The 14,744-nt window shown below is 35.8% G+C and overlaps 1 protein-coding gene across 3 annotated transcripts in view; it reads left to right on the top strand.

Annotated features, from left to right (window-relative positions):
* The window catches only part of FASTKD1 (FAST kinase domains 1), a 42,411-nt gene extending 27,976 nt beyond the window's left edge, over positions 1-14,435 (top strand). For 2 of the 3 annotated variants that reach the window (XM_032880396.1, XM_032880397.1), the window contains 8 exons: positions 400-886; positions 2,566-2,680; positions 5,030-5,158; positions 6,146-6,277; positions 6,635-6,748; positions 12,035-12,173; positions 12,977-13,091; positions 14,244-14,435. In XM_032880396.1, coding sequence (XP_032736287.1) covers positions 400-886; positions 2,566-2,680; positions 5,030-5,158; positions 6,146-6,277; positions 6,635-6,748; positions 12,035-12,173; positions 12,977-13,091; positions 14,244-14,339 — 1,327 coding nt within the window. In that variant the 3' untranslated portion in view covers positions 14,340-14,435. Of the gene's footprint in view, positions 1-399; positions 887-2,565; positions 2,681-5,029; positions 5,159-6,145; positions 6,321-6,634; positions 6,749-12,034; positions 12,174-12,976; positions 13,092-14,243 lie in introns of those variants that run through there. The other variant, XR_004385301.1, reaches the window with a different exon arrangement.
* Positions 14,436-14,744: the final 309 nt, after the last annotated feature.

Raw genomic sequence — 14,744 nt, 5'->3', positions numbered from 1 at the left:
AAAGAGGCGTGAGAAGGGAATCAGTGTTAACTGAGTGATCAGTGTATGGCAAGTCATACCAGCTCCTAACAGGTCATACCAAACATTTAGCCCCAAATCTGTCTCTAGCAACAGCACTAGAAACATTGTTTTGACCCTGATCTTCGGTATGCTGGGGACTGTGGTTTCATTTTTGCGTAAAAGCTTTGAGGTGTGCCTTAGAAAATCTTCAGACTTTTCGTGGTAGTCCTTTGTGGACCTGTCATTACATTTATCTAACCCTTCTTAAATTAACTTGTATTTTAAACCTATCACACCTGTTAATAATAATAATAATGTACTCAGACTTTAAATATTTTTCATTTTTTGTTGCCAATTTATTAATTTTGTTCTTCTCATTTTCTTCTCCTTCCTTTATAGTTATTTGAAAATTAGTTTTATACCTAGTGAGATTTCCATCCTGGTCTATACTCTTTCCATTCTTCCATCTCCTCACCTAGATGAAGTGGGAATGTCTCGAATTGCAGCTGTTTTACCGCATTGTGACCTAAGTGACCTGAATGGTTTAGCTACATCTGTTTTAAGATGGATTCATTGTGATCGCAAATATCTGGATAATACCACTGGGAAACAACTGAAACTGCTTCAAAAACTAGATCACTACGGTCTTCAGAGATTACGAAAATGCGACAATTTGAATCTATTATGGGAAGAACTTAAATCTTTAAAAGGAGACTGGTTTGCCGAGTCACTTCTTGAAGAAACAGTTGCTACTTTACAGCGTTTGATGGATGAAATTAATTACAAAAATGTTGCAGAGATTGCAACTTTTATTTCTAGAACTAACTACCTTAGTACTTCGCTACTTGATAGGATAGCCTCAGTGGTCATTCAGCAGATTGAAAAGGTGATAATGAGTTTTAAATAGTTGTCAACTTCTAAAAGCATAAATGTTTATCCTAAGTACTTTGAGAACTTAATTGGAATTGAAATTTTATTAGCTTTTTTTTTTTTTTTTTTTTAAAGATCTTGTTTATTTGAGAGAGAGAGCACATGCGAACTGGAGCACTGGTGGGTGGGGTAAGGGCAGAGGGAGAGGGACCAGAAGACTCCCTGCTGAGCAGGGAGCCCAACACTGGGCTGGATCCCAGGACTCTGAGATTATGCATGGCCTGAGCTGAGGGCAGAAACTTAACTGACTGAGCTACCCAGGCACCCCTGGAATTTGAATTTTAAAAGTTAAGTTCTAGCATCTGGTTCAGCAGTTTGTTTCTCCTCTAAAGTTTTTTCCTCCGGCAGTGTAGATCTGGGGAGTATAGCAGTCATCTTTTGGTTCACTACAATATATATATTTTTTAAAGATTTTATTTATTTATTTGACAGAGATCACAAGTAGGCAGAGAGGCAGGCAGAGAGAAAAAGGAGGAAGCAGGCTCCCCGCTGAGCAGAGAGCCCCATGTGGGGCTCGATCCCAGGACCCTGAGACCATGACCTGAGCTGAAGGCAGAGGCCTTAACCCACTGAGCCACCCAGGCGCCCCCACTACAATATTTTTAAGACTGTAGTCAAAACTCATTGTCTAGAAAGAAATGCTTAAAACAATACTAATTGTTTTAAGAAAATGAAGTATGAATTTTGTTTTCTTTTTTCTTATTTTCTATAATCCTGTGATATTACTTTTGCTATTTAAGAAAGACTACATTCAAAAGTGTGAGATAACTGTAAAGAATGACGGAAGGGGCGCCTGGGTGGCTCAGTGGGTTAAAGCCTCTGCCTTCAGCTCAGGTCATGATCCCAGGATCCTGGGATCGAGTCCTGCATCAGGCTCTCTGCCCAGCAGGGAGCCTGTTTCCCCTCTCTCTGCCTGCCTCTCTGCCTACTTGTGATTTCTGTCTGTCAAATAAATAAATAAAATCTTTAAAAAAAGAATGAGGGAAATGTAGGGTGTGCACTGACTTCCGTATTCTTAAATTGTCAGTGTGTCTTCTTACAAATTTATTTCTGGAACTTACTTGTAAAATGTTGCCTTTTGGATTATGTGAGAAGTAGCTCACTTAAAAAGTCTCTATCAGGATAAGGCTTTTATTTAGGAGACAGTATTTCTCCCAAAGTAAAATAAAAATCTGTCTTCTTTGTTTAGCATAGTACCTGGCAGTCAATAAGTTTTAGTTGAATGAGTGAATAATGATATTTTTTAAATGAATGAATGAAAGAAAAATGATTATAAACTTTCTTAATTATATTATATAATGAGTCTATAAAATGGACTGATAACCATAGAAATTAGTGATACTATTTCCTGTTCATTTTAATGTCTAATGAATTCTGCAACAGGATTTTACACCTAACAAAATTAATTTGCAGATTATCTGATTAATTTTTTCTGCACTGATACTTAGAGGTACTAGAAACTACTGGTGATACTAAGTAGATTATAACAATTGGAAAAACTAGTAAGTAGTGATGCTTTTATCATTTTACTCTAGGCAAGTTAGAAAAAGATTTCTACCCAGAATGATAATTAGGTTAAATTTTTGTTTCATTTTACTGAAGTTTAAACTATAACTTTTTGTTGTGTTTATACAGATCCACCCTTTTGTGATCCTTGGTGTTATTCTTCCATTTAGCATTATGAACTATGATCCACCTCAAAATGATGAATTTTTCAGGATTTGCATTCAATACCTGAATTCTTACTTAAGTAGGTATATTGTTTGGTAATATATTGAGTAAGTATGTTGGAGGATACCATTGCCACTGGGGTAAGAAATATTTCTCATTTAAGGGGTAACCATAATAGCCATGAGTTCTAGACCTAAAATAAGTTTGTATCCATTTTTTTTTTAAGATCTTATTTACTTATTTGTCAGAGAGAGAGAGAGAGAGAGTGCACACACCAGCAGACAGAGTGGCAGGCAGAGGCAGAGAGAGAAGCAGGCTCCCTGCTGAGCAAGGAGCCCAATACCGGACTCAATCCCAGGGCCCTGGGATCATGACCTGAGCTGAAGGCAGCAGCTTAACCGACTGAGCCACCCAGGCATCCCAGTTTATCCATTTTTATTATGAAAAATATCAAGCTTAAAGAAGAAACAGAAAAAAATCAAAGAGTGCCTATATTCTCACTGGGCAGACTTAGTAATTGTTAACATTTTATCATTATTTGCTTTACTGTTTGTTTCTCTTGCTCTCTTATTTTTTTGGAACCATTTCACAGTAAGTTGTAGGCATCATGACCTTTCACCCCTAACTGCTTAGGCATACACCTCCTAAGAATCATGACCTCTTCTATCACCACAACACTACTATGACACCTAAGAAAATTAATAGTCCCTAATATCTAATATACAGTCCATGTTTAAATCTCCCTTATTAGTCTCAAAAATCTCTCTTAGGGTGGTTATTTTGGACCCAACATCCACTCATTGCATTAGGTTGATACCTCTTTAGTCTCTTATAGTCTAGATATTGTTTTTTTATTCCTTTCCCCTGCCATTGACTGGCACTGTGATATGATAACCATGTCTGATACTACTTTGTGAATAGACAAGTAAAATGGGTTGCTGTGATATGTTTATATTTAGTCATGAATGGGCGTATGCCTGTTTGGCATTCATATATACCTTTTTTTTTTTTTAAGATTTTATTTATTTATTTGACAGAGATCACAAATAGGCAGAGAGAGAGGAGGCAGCAGGCTTCCCGCTGAGCAGAGAGCCCCATGTGGGGCTTGATCCCAGGATCCTGGGATCATGACCTGAGCTGAAGGCAGAGGCCTTAACCCACTGAGCCACCTGGGCGCCCCCATATATACCTCTTTTTAAGTAACACAATTATGTAGAAAGAGCAGACCTTAAACTGAGACTGAATGTGCTTTCCTGGTTGTTCAGTCTTGTGCCAATAGCCGGAAGGAAGTGAAAGCACATCCTTTTAAAAAAATAAAATAAAATAAATAGTTTAAGAAAGTTTGAGAAATACAGCTTTGATTTATTATTTTTTTTAAGACTTACTAAGAGAATGGGAAATGCTTGGAGACCTTTATAAGTAAAATTTTAAATAATGGCATAATATTTTTATTTTGAATAATTATTAGATTTGACAGGGTCACTATTAACCTCATTTGTGATTTGATCTTGATTTATGAAATAAACTCAGCAAAAATCTGAAAGCAAAGATGTAACGTCTTTTTTGTTCTTTCTAAGAATATTGCTGCCAGTAGGGACCCTTTTCCTTCTCATCAGAAATGTCTCTTGGGCGAGGAAAATCCACTAAATAACCTCAATGTGCCTTTGCGGTTGGGTGACAGATAAGGGAGAAGGTGCTCTTAGAAACCTGAGCTTCGTATGCGTCTACACTCAGCCTGGATATTTGAGATTCCTAACAGCAACACAGAATAGTAGTCCAGGCTCCGGAGCTGGGCTCTCAGGGTTAAACCTCACTGTCCACTTGCTAACCGTGTGACTGTAGGCAAGTCATTTAACTTCTCTGTGCCTCTGTGCATATATTTACAAAGGGGAGATAATAATTGTTTCTACTGTTTATTGAAGTGAGATTTCAATGCATTAATATATGTAAAGTGCTTAGAATGATACCTAACACATTCTGAGCATCTGTGATATTGTTATCATCAATACATAGAGACTTGGACCACTTAACCACATACACTACTGACCTTTTTGTTTTGAATTCTTTCTCTTTACAAAGCAATTTTTAAAACTTTTTATGGAAGTCAAATAATAGTATAGGAATATTTACATATCCTTAGCACATAGTATGAATTTACAGAAATTGAATCACCCAAGGAATTACTACCCAGGTGAAGAAACAGAGTATTACCACAGTGTCTTCTCTCCTGTCCCCCTTTCCTGCTCTGCTCCCCTGCAAAGGTAAGCACTTCACCACTATCCTAACTGGTAACAGTATAGATTAGCTTTGTCAAGGCTGTATTTGTATCAATTTTTTAAAACCTGGGTTGACCTGAATAAAGTGTGTGCTTATGTATATGTGAGGTGGCTGTACATTATAATTTTTTTTAATCTTCATTTTGTTTCAGATGGGTTGAATCCTCTCATGTTAGTGTTTCTTGGTTATTCTTTGGCCACTCTTGGGTATTTTCCAGAAGATCTGCTGAAGGCAATTTTTAACATCAAATTCTTAGCCAGAATGGATTCTCAACTTGAATGTGTGTATCTGCATTTTTTTATTTTTATTTTTTATAAGGATTTTATTTATTCATCTGAGAGAGAGAGAGAAAGCACAAGCAGAGGGAGGGGCAGAGGGCGAGGGAGAAGGCTCCCCGCTGAGCAAGGAGCCCTATGTGGGGCTCCATCCTAGGACGCTGGGTTCATGACCTGAGCTGAAGGCAGTATCTACAATTTATTAAACTATTACCTATACTTTATATCCAAGTTTCATCTCTACCTACACTAAAGCATTTAAATGTAAATATGTATTTTTTAATGAAAGTATTTTCTACTTTCTGGAGAAAATTTGGAAAACAGAAAAGTATAAAATAGGAAATAAAAGCTAACTCATAATTTTACTACCAAGTGAAACTACAACTTTTAATAATATTTTAGAGTATATCTTTCTTTCTGTCTCCCTCCTATTCTTATGTATGTTTATATATCTATATGTATTTTAAAACAGAGTTTGGATTATTAGTATATTCATTTTTCTATGTTGCCTCTTGTTATTGAACCATATTTTGAACAATTTTGCATGCCATTAAATATTTTCTGATGTCATGATTGTTTTAGTGTCTGTATAATCTGCTATGGTAGGTATGTAATAACATTTATTATCATGTAGGTCGTTTCCAATTCTTCATTATAAATAATGATTATTATACATAAATCATTGACCTCATCTTTGTTTCTTTAGGATAGACACCTAAATGTGGAATTTTAGGTCAATGAAAATTCTTTGGTAGTGTTTTTAAAAATGTAGTTGTCATATTCATGATTAGTGAAAATGACGTAGGAGTTGGTCCTAATCATGCCACTGAATAATTTAAAAAATATAAAGCATGTGTGTGCAAATGAAATGATTTTATAATATGAGGAAAAAAATAATAACAAATAATGGGGATAAATGAATGTGAAAAAATGGATTGCCTTTGTTAGGTCCCACCTGTCAAAATCCATTAATATTTTGTTTTTGATTTCAGTTTTATGTTCATCTCTAAATATGAGGGTCCAGTTTCGTCTTATGGAATTAAATAGAGCAGTCTGCTTGGAGTGCCCTGAGCATCAGATTCCATGGTTTCATGACCGCTTCTGTCAACAGCAGTATAATAAAGGTTTGAGTTGTCTTTGGGTCAAACAGCAAATTTTAATTCCAAGGTGAATTAATAAGTAGCAGCACCTTGTTAAGCCCAACCATGACACCAGAGTTAACGAGAGTGCCATGACCTGTTTGATAGAACCATTTTATAGGTGAGATAAGACTTTTCTTAATATTTAGGACACTAAACCTCTCTGGTAGAGAGCACAGAAATTGTATCGTTCTGAATTTAATGTCATTGCATGTAGTATTATATCTAAGCTCTTGTTGAAAATATTAATCTTGATTTTTTTGGTTAGTACAATTGGGTTGATTTTCATGTGAAACTGATTAACTTATTTTAAGTGCACTAATTATTTTTATTTTCATAAAGATATTGGCAGCTTGAGTGGAGCACAGCAGCAGATTTATAAAATGTTAGCAGAGGTGCTGGGAGGAACCAATTGTGTAAAAGCCTCAGTTCTTACGCCTTATTACCACAGAATAGGTGAGTGTGTGGTAGGTTATCAGGTACTCTCAGAAGACTAAACTAATTAAAGTAGAATCACATCAAATGGAAATCTCCAAACAGACCAAAATAGAAAAAAGAGTACAATGATTCCTCAAATTCCCATGGGCCAGCTTTGAAAACCATCAGCATTTTGTTTAAAAAAAAAATTTTTTTTTAACCAGTCTTTTACCAATTCTAAATAAAACCCAGATTCAGATTCACTGAACATTTCTAGATCTTCAGGTTGTATTATCTACCTGGATGAAGATTTCTGCAGATTTGTGCCCAACTCTAAACTCGTTAACTTTCTCAGTTATCTAGTTGTAGAGGGCATTTTGATTTGTCATGGAGGACATAAAGTTAGTAGGCTAGCTGATAAATTGGATGGCAACGTAAGATTTTTTAAAAAAATAGCTAAATTCAAGTGGTGGACTTAAAGATGAAATTTTAAGAGAATTAACATAAACTTTGTAAATTTAGATTTAGAAAACATCTTGCATACATACAGGTTGTTATATAGAATTATAAGCCTGATTGGGGTGCCTGGGTGGCTCAGTGGGTTAAAGCCTCTGCCTTTCGCTCAGGTCATGATCCCAGGGTCCTGGGATCGGGCCCCATGTCGGGTTCTCTGCTCCGCAGGGAGCCTGCTTCCCACTCTCTCTCTCTGCCTGCCTCTCTGCCTACTTGTGATCTCTCTGTCAAATGTCAAATAAATAAGTAAAATTTAAAAAAAAAAAAGAATTATAAGCCTGATATTAACTAATATTTTAAATGATTGTCAAAAATCAAATACTATTTTAAACTATATTATTAATAATAAGAAGAAAGTTGGTAGTACCAGGGTATTCTGTCCTTCAGACATGTCTTAGTATTGTATTCTTTTTTGAGTGTTGCATTTTGTGAGAGACAGTGTCAAATGGGACCTGGAAAGAGTCTAGAAATCCTGTCTTAGAAGTAGAGAGGATGGGGACTGCACAGATTTCAATCCCTTAACAAGTTCCTCAACCTTGGAACCTTACTAGTTTCTTCATCTGTAAATGGGGATAATAACGCCCTCTTAACAGGGTTAACTGATTTATTGTATGAAAAACATCTAACACTGCCCTTGGAACATAGTGAGTGCTCAATAAGTTTTACTAAAAAACTACAAATGTTTAATCTGAAAGCAGGAAAAGTTGTGGTGAGCATAATTTAATAATGTTTGAAGGATTGTTATGTGAAAGAAGAAATAGATATCTATTTCAAGGATAAAAATACTTTAAAAAATATTTTATATATTATTACATTTTAAATATAAATACTTTTAAAAATATTTTAAGTCAATAAAATAATTTTACGAAAGTTTTGTAAAAATCTGAAATAATGGGGTGCCTTGTGAAGAAGAAATGTTTGGGCAGAAGCTGGATGATCAGATTGAGTGTTTAGAACACTGAACCAAATTCATCATCTGTACTCTCATCTTGCACTACAAAACACATTTTCTCAGTTGTTTGGTTTTACGTTAGGGTTACATTTGCCTGTGAGTGACAAAAATCCACAAGTAACAGGGACTTAACCCAGTTTATTTCCTTCTTCCATGTGCATAGGGTATCCAGGGCTGGGATGCCAGCTCTACAAATCTTAAAGATCAAGATCCTTCTATTTTATTTTATTTTTTAAAGATTTTATTTATTTATTTGTCAGAGAGAGAGAGTGCAAGAATGCACACAAGCCCAGGGAGGGGCAGGCAGAGGGAGACGGAGAAGCAGGCTCCCCACTGAGGAGGGAGCCTGATGTGGGGCTGGATCCCAGGACTGTGGGATCATGACCTGAGCCAAAGGCAGACACTTAACTGACTGAGCCACCCAGGTGTCCCAAGATCCATCTATTTTATTCTAAACTACAACCTCAACATGTAGCTTCCATTTTATGGTCCAAAATGGCTCCTTCTGCTTTAGCCAACGTATCAACAATGTAAGCAGAAGGTGGAGGGAGGGAAGGAAAAGGAAGGGTGTGCCTCTGAGCTCAGTTCCTTGAAGTTGCACATACCATTTTTAAATTATACCCTGTGGCCACACTTGGCTTATGAATGAGTTTAGGAAATGTTTTCATTCTGGGCGGCCATGTACCCAGCTAAGAATAAGGAATTCTATTATTATAATGAAGGGAAGCATTAGGTATTGGGGGAAAACTTGCACTCTCTGCAGGAGGGTTGTTTTAAAAGACTGAGAGAGATCTTCCTTGACTTATCATGGGGTTGTATCTCAATAAACCCATTGTAAGTTGAAAATATTTTAAGTCAAAATGCATTTAGGGGCACCTGGGTGATTCAGTCAGTTAAGTGTCCGACTCTTGATTTTGTCTCAGGTCGTGTTCTCAGTGTTGTGAGTGAGATCGAGCCCCTCCTGGGGCTCTGTGCTGGATGTGGAGTCTGCTTGAGATCCTTACTCACCCCTTCTCTCCGCCCTCCTCCGTCCCCCACTTGCACTGGCTCTTGCACACACAATTTCTCTAAAAAAAAGGAAAAGGGAAAGAAATGCCTTTAATGCACCTAACATGCTAAACCTCATAGCTTAGCCTAGCCTACCTTAAATGTGCCCAGAACACTCACATTATCCTATAGTTGGGCAAAATCATCTACCACAAAGCTTGTTTTACAATAAGGTGTTGAATATCTCATGTAATTTATCAAAAACTGTACTAAAAATGAAAAACAAAATCATTCTGTTTCTCCTCACTATTGTGGCCCAGCACCAAAAGAGATCCAAATTCAAAATCTGAAGTATGGTTTCTATATTGAATGCATATCACTTTTCTACCATTGTAAAGTTGAAAAATCATAGGTTGGGGACCATCTGTGTACTGTTAATCTGTATTACTTAAACTATATCTGTATTTTGAAATATACTCCTGTAAAAATAATACTCACAGAAGGAAATGCACTAAAATATGAATGTGAAAATGGTCTGTAATTCCATCTTGTAATTTAAAATTATTGAGCATCAACTTTGTGACAGGCACTGTAGCAGCTCTTTATTCCTGTTATTTCATTTTATTCTTTTTGTTTTGCTTTTGTTAATGTTTCTTTCAAACTATAAATAGTCATATCTATATAAAACATTTGGAAAATACAGAAAAGAAAAAAAATCATGTATAACAAGTCATGCATAACATAATTAGTAGTGAAACTAGGATTATTCTATCCCAAGACCATTGTATTTCCAATTCATATTTGTACCTCCTGTTGTCACGAGGCTTATTTTAATGTGAAATGTATATAAATCATTAAAAGAAGATTTAATTGGTAATATTTATGTATAAGGATATAGCATAATTAAGACAATGTAATAGTATGATTAATAACTATGGATTAGAAGCAGTGCTTAAGGTTTAAAAAAACAACACTCGCTTAAAAAAAAAAAAAAAATCACAGGATACCTACTTACAGAAAAACCAGAAAGCACAGATAACAAAAAAAGAGAAATTACCATGATACAACCATTGTTTACTTTTGCTCTCTTTTTTTGTAACTGACTTCTTTTAAACCCAAACGGCTTATTCTATAATATTTGTAGCTATGTTTATATATTGCAAATATTTTTCTGTGCCCAAATATATACATTATTTTTAGTGACTGCATACATATTTCGTTGAATTGAGTAAGTCATGGTTTTTTTAATCCTTAGGGCTTTTTGTTGGGACATGCATCTGTCAAACAGTGCTGCAATTTCATATAATAACAGCAAGAGCAAATGATATACCTACCTATTTTTATTATGTTTAAAGTGTTTTATATATAATAAACTTACTATGTCCCTATCAGGTACATAAATTATTCTATTTCATAGAGAAGGAAATTGAGGCTTAGACATTATTGTTTGCCCAAGGTTATATTTGGCAAATGGCGGAGCCAGTATTTGACCTAGGCATTCTAGCTCCAGAATTCATTCTCTCAGTGAGAGAACTGTATTTCTTGTTTGATAGTTAGCTTGAAGCTGCTTCAGTGCCCCAGTTTCCCTTGTGTATAAAAAGCAGATAATTAAACCTACTCTTTTCTTTTCATCTCTTGTTTCTTTTTTCATTTGTCCTTTCTTTTTCTCTTGGTTTGAATACTTTTACAATTGTTATTATTACAGAAAAATCTCAAACATATACAAAAAATAGAACAGTATGATGAACCCCCATTCAGCACTCACTCACCACAGTCCCACCTGATCCTTTTCAAGCAAATCACACATATCATCTTAAAATGTTTATCTGAAAAGATAAATAACTACAGTACCATCATTGTCACCCCTACCACCATTCATAATAAATTCTTAATGTCACATAGCTTGTCAGTGTTCGAATGTCTCAGTTGTCTTGTATATGTTTTATTTTACTGTTTATTTGTTAAAATTGGGATCCAGACATTACATTTGGTTGATAGGCCTTTTTAACTTCTCCCTTTCTCTTTTCCCCTCACTATTTATTTATTGAAAAAAATTTTTTTTCACATTCTAGACTTTTCAGTTATACCTCTGTTGTACCTCTTAACCTGCTCCTGCATCCCTTATATTCCTGTAAGTCATTTCCTAGATCTAGTGCCTTGAATAGATTCAGGTTAAATTCAGGTTGGGATTTTTTGTCTGTTTGTTTTGCCCAGATGATTTCATAGGTGGTATGTACTTCTTATTGCATCATATCATCGTGCTGGTTGTCTTTTGTTCTATTAAAAATTCATCATCTCATCCATTAGAAAGTTTTATGAGTTTTTCATGTACAGATTTTATCAGTCTAATTATTGTCTAAATTGATTACTCATTAGGGGTGGTAAAGTAGTGATATTCAACAGCTACCATTTCTTCTGGATTAGCTGGAATTTATCTAAAGAGACCTTTTTCCCATATCAGCTATTTAGTTACTCTTATGTATAGTTCATACAGGAATCTTTGTTTGAATCTTTGCCTTTATTAGTTTTCAGATGACTAGGTTTAGCTTCCTCCAAATGCTACCAAGAGATTTAAGAGGATTAAAATAAAACTCTTAATGTGACTTGGCCTATACCAGCACTAAATATAACTCCATGCTAAATATAGTTTATTAACACTTGCTGGTTGATTGTTATTGATTGATTTTCAAAGAGAGGAGCCATTGGACTACATCTTATAAAACAAGTTGAATAATTAGGGAGGTGTACAACATTCTTCCATATGTGTGTGTATATACATGTATAGTGCTATATGTATACAAATTTAAAATGTATCTTAAACTTTTACCTGGAAGAATTTACTTAATTCATACTGTTGATTCCTGTACTTACAGATTTTGAGTGTATCTTGGATAAAAGAAAAAAAGCTCTTCCATATGGAAGCCACAGTATAACTTTGGGGAGTCTGCCAGAAACGCACTGGGGATCAAATACCCAAATAACTGGATCAAGATTGCCACCAGGAGCTGAAAGGTAACTTACTTCTTAGTTTCATATTTTGTTAGTTAAACGTTAAGTTTGGCGTAATTTAATGAACTCAGTTATCAAGGATCGATTGTAGGAGAATCTGCTCCTCATTTATCTCCTGCATTCTGCCTCTGTGCCTTTGCTTTTCTTTGCCTTCACTCTTTATGTTTGTCCTTTGCTCTCCAGTGCCTGGCTGTGTCTCTAAGGTGCTGAGCTTCTCGTTGTCCTCACTGGAAGCAAATAGTATCTTCTTTGGAGCTCCACTACCTCTCCACTTACGCAGTAGCACTTAACCTCTTCCTACACTGTATTGCAGTGACTTAAGATGTATCACATGTTGTTAGACTGTCAGCTGTCTCTTTAGGTTTGGATCCTCACTGTGCCTTCTGTATGGTAGTTGCATAATAAATATATATTGGACAAGGAAACGAATGAAAACATGGAGATTTTTACTGTAATTTGGTGTAAATTCTAATAAATAAGCTTACTTTTCATCAATTACTAATTTATTTTTTTTTAAGATTTTATTTATTCATTTGACAGACAGAGATCACAAGTAGGCAGAGAGAGAGGAAGGGAAGCAGGCTCCTGACCCTGAGATCATGACCTGAGCTGAAGGTAGAGGATTTAACCCACTGAGCCACTCAGGCACCCCCATCAATGACTGATTTTAGTAGAAAAATAGCATATTCATTTGTATTCATTTGGCTTTTGTTAATTTGTTAAAGATGCAACTTTGTTCCTGAAAGGCTTGTAATTATTGTTTCTCATTTTGATTTCAGAAGTAAATTTTTTTTTATCTTCTGTAGGATTGCTCTGGAATTTTTGGATTCAAGAGCTTTTTGTAGAAACATCCCTCACTTAAAAGGAAAATCCGCTATGCAGAAACGACAGTTGGAAATTTTGGGCTATCGTGTAATTCAGGTATGAAATACTCATGTAATTCAGTCTCTGAAAAGCCCAGAAAACTGGCTATACATGTGTTTCCTTTTTTAAAAATTGGAGTATAAATTAACATACAGTGTTATATGCATTTCAGCTATACAGCGTAATGGTTCAACAGTATACTCTACATTACTCAGTGTTCGCCACGATTAAATGTAGTGATCATCTCTCACCAAACATTTTTTCAGTCTTATGGACTATATTCCCTGTGCTCTATTTTCATCTCTGTGATTTATTATTTAGCAAGTGGAACTTTGTACCTCTTAATCCCCCTATCTATTTCCCCCCTCCCACCCCCTGCTGGACGGCCACGGTCTGTTCTCTGTATTAAGAGTCTGTTTTTTGGTCTCTCTTTTTCTTTGTTCATTTGTTTTGTTTCTTAACCACATATGAGTGAAATCATATGGTATTTGTCTTTCTCTGTCTGACTTATTTAACTTAGCATTATACTGTCTAGGTCCATCCAGTATATGTTCCCTTTTAACGTGAAAGTTCTAGAATTACTTTTTTTTTTTTTAAGATTTTATTTATTTATTTGACAGAGAAAGAGATCACAAGTAGGCAGAGGCAGGCAGAGAGAGAGGAGGAAGCAGGCTCCCTGCCAAGCAGAGAGCCCGATGTGGGACTCGATCCCAGGACCCTGAGATCATGACCTGAGCTGAAGGAAGGGCTTTAACCCACTGAGCCACCCAGGCGCCCTCTAATTACCTTTTTTAAATATTAAAAAAATGTTATATTAAAATGTCTCTGAAAGAGAACATCCTCCATTTTTTCTTGAATGGTAAATAAAAATCATTTTATTGTCTTTGGAAGATCTATTTTTTTTTTTTTTTTATCTTATGAGAGAGGCACTATACAGATGGGTAGGGATACAAGAGAAAAAGGCTGGTTTATGTATGTTGGAAAGCTATATAGGACAAATGGTCTGCTGTTGATATTGTAGGAATAGGAGGATAAAAGCTGGGAGGAAAAAGTAGGTGTCTGGGCTTTATCAGGAAGAAGGATCAACTCGGCTTCTAAAAATGGCTCATGCTTATGTAAACTAATTTCGCAGGTTCCTACAGCTCGGCTTAGTGGTGCTTACAAGTCTTTCCTGATGTCTCTTTGTTGTTGCTTTGGCATATTTTACAGATCCCGCACTTTGAATGGAACTCTATGGCACTGTCAACAAAGGAAGCTCGGATGGACTACCTGAGAAAATGTATATTTGGGGAAGGCAAATCATGACTGTAGTTTTTATTTAAAATTAGTGATGATGGTGTGTCCCAGCTGAACTTATTTTTAATTATGTTTCCTGACTCAATGAAAAACTAATAGTTCAGAGTTGATGGATTTCAAGGTCAGCTGAATACCTATTAAAATAAACAAACAGGGGTGCGTGGGTGGCTCAGCTGGTTAAGCAGCTGCCTTCAGCTCTGGTCATGATCCTGGAGCCCTAGGATCGAGTCCCGCATCAGGCTGCCTGCTCAGCAGGGAGTCTGCTTCTCCCTCTGACTTTTCCCCCTCATGTTCTGTCTCTCTCATTCTCTCTTTCAAATAAATAAATAAAATCTTTTAAAAAACTTAAAAATAAAATTAACATTTTACTTTTTCCAATACTTCTTTACTGTCTGGTTGGGAAATGGTATAAAA

The sequence above is a fragment of the Lontra canadensis genome, unplaced genomic scaffold (genome assembly GCF_010015895.1).
Source record: "Lontra canadensis isolate GAN:19392208 unplaced genomic scaffold, GSC_riverotter_1.0 scaffold69, whole genome shotgun sequence".
Classification (NCBI taxonomy): Eukaryota; Metazoa; Chordata; class Mammalia; order Carnivora; family Mustelidae; genus Lontra; species Lontra canadensis.
Note: the sequence above shows the minus strand (reverse complement) of the source record. Positions and strands in the feature narration are given on the sequence as shown.